Source organism: Colobus angolensis, unplaced genomic scaffold (assembly GCF_000951035.1).
Source record: "Colobus angolensis palliatus isolate OR3802 unplaced genomic scaffold, Cang.pa_1.0 Scaffold76, whole genome shotgun sequence".
NCBI classification, from domain to species: Eukaryota; Metazoa; Chordata; class Mammalia; order Primates; family Cercopithecidae; genus Colobus; species Colobus angolensis.
Window position 1 is genome coordinate 1,369,964 of NW_012121376.1, and position 4,733 is coordinate 1,374,696.

Sequence of the window (4,733 nt, forward strand, 5' to 3'; positions counted from 1 at the left end):
CCCGCCTCGGCCTCCCAAAGTGCTGGGATTACAGGCTTGAGCCACCGTGCCCGGCCTGGATTTCTTTTATTATTCTGTCCTTTAAAAGACAGGAGAAGGGTGGGAAGCAGTCGCACAGACACTGCTGACCAGACCTGGGGAAGCTTCTCACTCTCTGCAAAGCTCCCCGAACCTTCCCGGCAAACGCTGACCTTTGCCTTCCCTGCCCCACACTGGGCGCTGCAGGCCCCAGATCCCGTGAGCAGCTGCAGCGCGGAGTGGGTGTCCCTGTGAGGCCAGGACCCTACTGTTGAAGAAGCTGGCGATCTCCGTCTGCCCGAGTGAGGAGCTGGCTGCAGGCGGCGAGGGTGCCCCAGACCATGGGGAGGGTTGTCCACACTCGGTGGGAGCTCCAGGGCTTGGCAGCGGGTGGTGGTCCCTGTCCCGCTGCCCCAGAGGCTGTGCTTGCCAGGCAGGGATGTGTGTCCACCCCCTCCCCAGTCTCCCTGCTGAGTGACCCAAGCCTGGAGCCCCCGAGTTAAGCAGACAGGGCCAGTGAGGGGAGCCAGATGGCACGCTGTGGTCATGGCTGGTTACCAGTGCCCATGCCCTCTGGGGGTCGGGGCACGGCAGGAAAGAGCCTCCTGCCTGTCCTGGAGCTCCCTGGACGTGTCAGGAGCCGTCCCCGCCACAGCCACTCAGAGGTGCTCCTGTCCAGCCTCAGCTGCCCCTCCACGCCTGGTTTTCCTCCACCTGCTTCTCTGACTTAAGGGGCAGGGCTCACGGTGGCGTTAGGGCTTTCAGTGTTAGAGCGAGGCGGTCTTCTTCAGACAGGTGGGCCTGGAGAGGTGGGAACTCCTGGCATCTCCCTGGCAGGGCTGTGATTCTCCTTTCATCTGACCCACAGGGGCAGAGGAGGCTGCCAGGGAGTGACGACATGGCCTGGCTCTGGGGTCTTTGAGGCCTGGTTTGAGGCCCTTCTGCCACTCACAGGCCTTGTGGCTCCGCTCAGTCCCTGCTGTGGGCATGTGCGCATGTGTGGGTATCTGTAGACCCAGCTGGGCAGCGGGGCTCACGTCCCCCCGGGGATTGGTCCCCAGCCCCGTTGGGTCCGGCAGAGTGCCCTGAGCGCGTTGCTGCCGTGTGTTTCAGGTGAGCCACCAGCTGGGCAGCATCATGGACCTCTTCACCACCAGCCTGGCACTTGCGGGCCTGACACCGCCCAGAGACAGGGCCACTGATGGCCTCAATCTCCTCCCCGCCCTCCTGCAGGGCTGGCTGATGGACAGGTTGGTGCTAGAACTGCCCCGGCCCCTTCCCCCGGATCCAAGTGGTGAAGCCCAGAGCTGCTGATCAGGTGTGACCCCCAAGCCCAGCTGCCCCCTCATTCCGGACACAGGCGTGGGGTGCCCAGTGCTGAAGGCAGGGGGGGCCTGTGACGAGAGGACCTGAGGACCTGCCTGTGGGGCGGGAGCCACCCTGGCGACCCCCAGGCCCAGCTGCCCCTCATTCCGGACACAGGCGTGCTTGTGCCCAGTGCTGAAGGAGGCGGGGGGCCTGTGACGAGAGGACCTGGGGACCTGCCTGTGGGGCGGGAGCCACCCTGGGAAAGTCCAAGCACAGCGAGGCCCTGGCTCTCAGGAAAGCCTTAGGAGGGAGGGCGAGGCCGGGAGAGGGGCCTCATCCCTGCCTGTACCCGGGCCCACGCCGCCCCTGCCCACCCCACCCCTCTTCCCCGCCCAGCCTGGTTCTCAGTGCCTGATGGCTTCCTGTAGTTTCCTTCCACCTGAGTCGCTGCTCTGCCAAGTCCACGGCTCGGCTCGGCTCGGCCGGCTCTTAACTTCTGTCTAAATCCTTGGTGTCCAAAGTCCATTTCCTACCCCTGAGAGCAGCCACCATTTCACTCAAACCACGTTTCCTGGGCGGCCCTGAAGGGATGAGGATTATTCCAAAGGCTTGAGGGGAAACAGAAGGTGGGGATGGCCCAAGGCAGCTGCCTCCTCCGGCTTTCCGGGGCAGGATAGAGGGGGGTTGTGCTCACTTGTCCCCTCTCGGGACCTGGCACAAGTGTTTGGTCACTGTGGGGAGAGACGGTGCCCGGCTGCCTCCCCCACTCCCCGTTCCTGCCTCGCAGGCCCAGCATGGTCCGGAGACCCCATGCCACCCACTTTCCTCTGGCCTGCCCACCCTCCCCAGGGCCTGGCCTGGCCTCACCAAGGACCAGCAATGAGGGGACGCCCAGGCACCCCAGCCCTGGCCACCTTACAGGCCTTTTCACTTTTCGATCATCTTTGTAAAGTATCAACCAAGACCTCACGCGGAGGCACGAGCCACTGACGACGGCCCGGAGACCCCAGGTGGACCCAGCATGTCCTTCCCGTCATTACATGGTCCTCCCCTCCCGTCCGACAGGCCCGTCTTCTATTACCGCGGTGACACGCTGATGGCGACCACCCTCGGGCAGCACAAGGCTCACTTCTGGACCTGGACCAACTCCTGGGAGAACTTCAGACAGGTACGGGGCTCGGGACATGGGCGCGGGCGGAGCTGCCCCCATCTCTGTCCAGACGTGGCCCCTGAGCGCCATCCTTGGGGAGACACAGAAGGGTGAGACAGGCAGGAGCCCCACCCCCTCCACAGCCGCCTCTGCGTGGCCCAGGGTGTGGCAGCTGACAGGCTGGAGGTGAGGGAGGGACCTTTTCCTGCCCCGCACGATGACACAGCAGCCCCGCGGCACAGCTGCAAGCCTGGCCCAGACCCTGGTCAGGTGGCCCCCATGGGCCTCTCCATCCTGCCAGGGCACCTGAGCCTCGCCCACACCCCAGGCTGGAGGCGACAGGGTCGTGGCCTGCTTGGCCCGGGTGCTACATGGGGGCCATAGCCTCGGCGTCACCACAGCAGCCCCCAGCGTGGGAGGGGGAAACGCTACACGCACAGGGCCTGGGGCTCCTGCCACCCCAGGCTACCCCAGTATTGTCAGTGCCAGACATTCTCCCACGAGCCCTCGCCTCGAGCCTCCTGCTCCCTCTCCAGGGCCTTCTCTGGCCCCTGCTAATCCCCACGCTCCAGCATCCCCCACGCCCTCCTGAGGGGTGTCTCTCAGCCCCACCCACTCCCAGCATCAAAGTCTTGAGATATGAACCCCCTGCTAATCTGCCTTCATTGGGAAGAAAATCATTTAGTTTAATGGAAAATCTAAAGATTAGAAGTGAGGAGCGAAGCTGCTCACGGGGCAGCATCTGGAGGGCACCAGTGTCCAGGAGTGTTTTCGACCTCTCCTCACCCTGTGCAGGTCCTGCACCCACTCTTTTTTCGGGTTTTACCCAACACTGCCGCCTGCAAGGGCCGTCCTGGGCATCGGTCCCCTGGCCCTCTCCGAGATCTGCCCTTCTCCAGACCCCCAGGGTTCCTCAGGGCCGCTCTAGTGAGCACCATGGGTACTTCCTGGCTACCTGGAGGCGGGCAGTGCGTGGAACCCTCTGGAAGGAGGGCTGGTCCCCGACTGACACACACGCACCCCCTCACCCTCTCCAGGGCCCTCTGTGGGGTCCCTGTCATAGGCCCTCTTGGGACAAGGTCAGCGAGCCCCACTTTTGCCCAAGTTGGTGTCCAGAGAGGACGGGCTGCACCCAGAAGGGCACCGAGAGCCCCCGGGCTGAGCCTCCCAGGCTCATGTCAGTGCCTGTAAAAGTCTGGAAGGTTTTGCAGGCAGACTCACCGCTGACGCAGCCGGGGTCTCGCTCGCATGCAGTCCTTGCTGGAACATGTTTGTGCAGGGGCTCAGAAAACATCAGGGAAAGCCCCCAGCCCGGGGCTTGGCGACATGGCAGATGCCACAGTCCTGAGGGCCTGGGGCTTGGCGACATGGCAGACGCTGCGGTCCTGAGGGCCCGGGGCTTGGCGACACGGCAGACACCGCAGTCCTGAGGGCCCAGGGGTTGGCCTCATGGCCGTAGGCAGAGTGGGGTCATCAGTAGTGAACTCACTTGTTCTGGGACAGATGTACTTACTCGTAAAAATCGCAGCCTGAGATGCAGAACATGAGGACGGTGGACTGTGAGCGTTGCGGGGTGGGGAGGGCCAGGGGAGGAGCCTCGCGTGGCTGAAGCTGCTGATCTGCAAATGGGACCCAAGGGGGCCACAGCTGAATGTTCCAAGAAGGGAACCTGGGGTTTTTTTTCTTTGGATTTTTATGGGTTTTTAAGTATATCCAATTAAACACAATTTTTTTTAAGACAGAGTCTGGCTCTGTTGCCCAGGCTAGAGTGGAGTGGCATGATCTCGGCCCATTGCAACCTCCACCTCCAGGGTTCAAGCGATTCCCCTGCCTCAGTCTCCCAAGTAGCTGGGATTACAGGTACCTGCCACCATCTCCGGCTGATTTTTGTATTTTTAGTAGAGATGGGGTTTCACCATGTTGGCCAGGCTGGTCACAAACACTTGGCCTCAGGTGATCTGCCTGTCTCAGCCTCCCAAAGTGCTGGGATTACAGGCATAAGGCACCGCACCTGGCCTAGACACATAATTTGAGTATAAAAAGAAAAATCAGAATTTATTTTCCACCTTAAGAGCAGATGACAGTGGGCCCCTGTGACGTTTCTGTCTGTTGTGGCCACTGCCGGGGAGAATCTGTGTCCTGCGTGGGTATCGAGCCCGTGATCCTGTTGTTCCCGTCCTGCTCCACAGCCCCACAAGGTGTGGCTCGGCAGGCCGGCCCGTGGCCGGAGCCCCGTGGACTCACCTGCCCTGTGGGC

At 62.5% G+C, this 4,733-nt stretch overlaps 1 protein-coding gene across 1 annotated transcript in view; it reads left to right on the forward strand.

The window, feature by feature from the left end:
- Window positions 1-4,733, forward strand: part of GALNS (galactosamine (N-acetyl)-6-sulfatase) — a 35,511-nt gene that overhangs the window by 14,795 nt on the left and 15,983 nt on the right. The window contains exons 9-10 of the mRNA XM_011928076.1: window positions 1,132-1,268; window positions 2,392-2,494. Of these exons, the coding sequence (XP_011783466.1) occupies window positions 1,132-1,268; window positions 2,392-2,494 (240 nt within the window). The remainder of the gene's footprint in view (window positions 1-1,131; window positions 1,269-2,391; window positions 2,495-4,733) is intronic.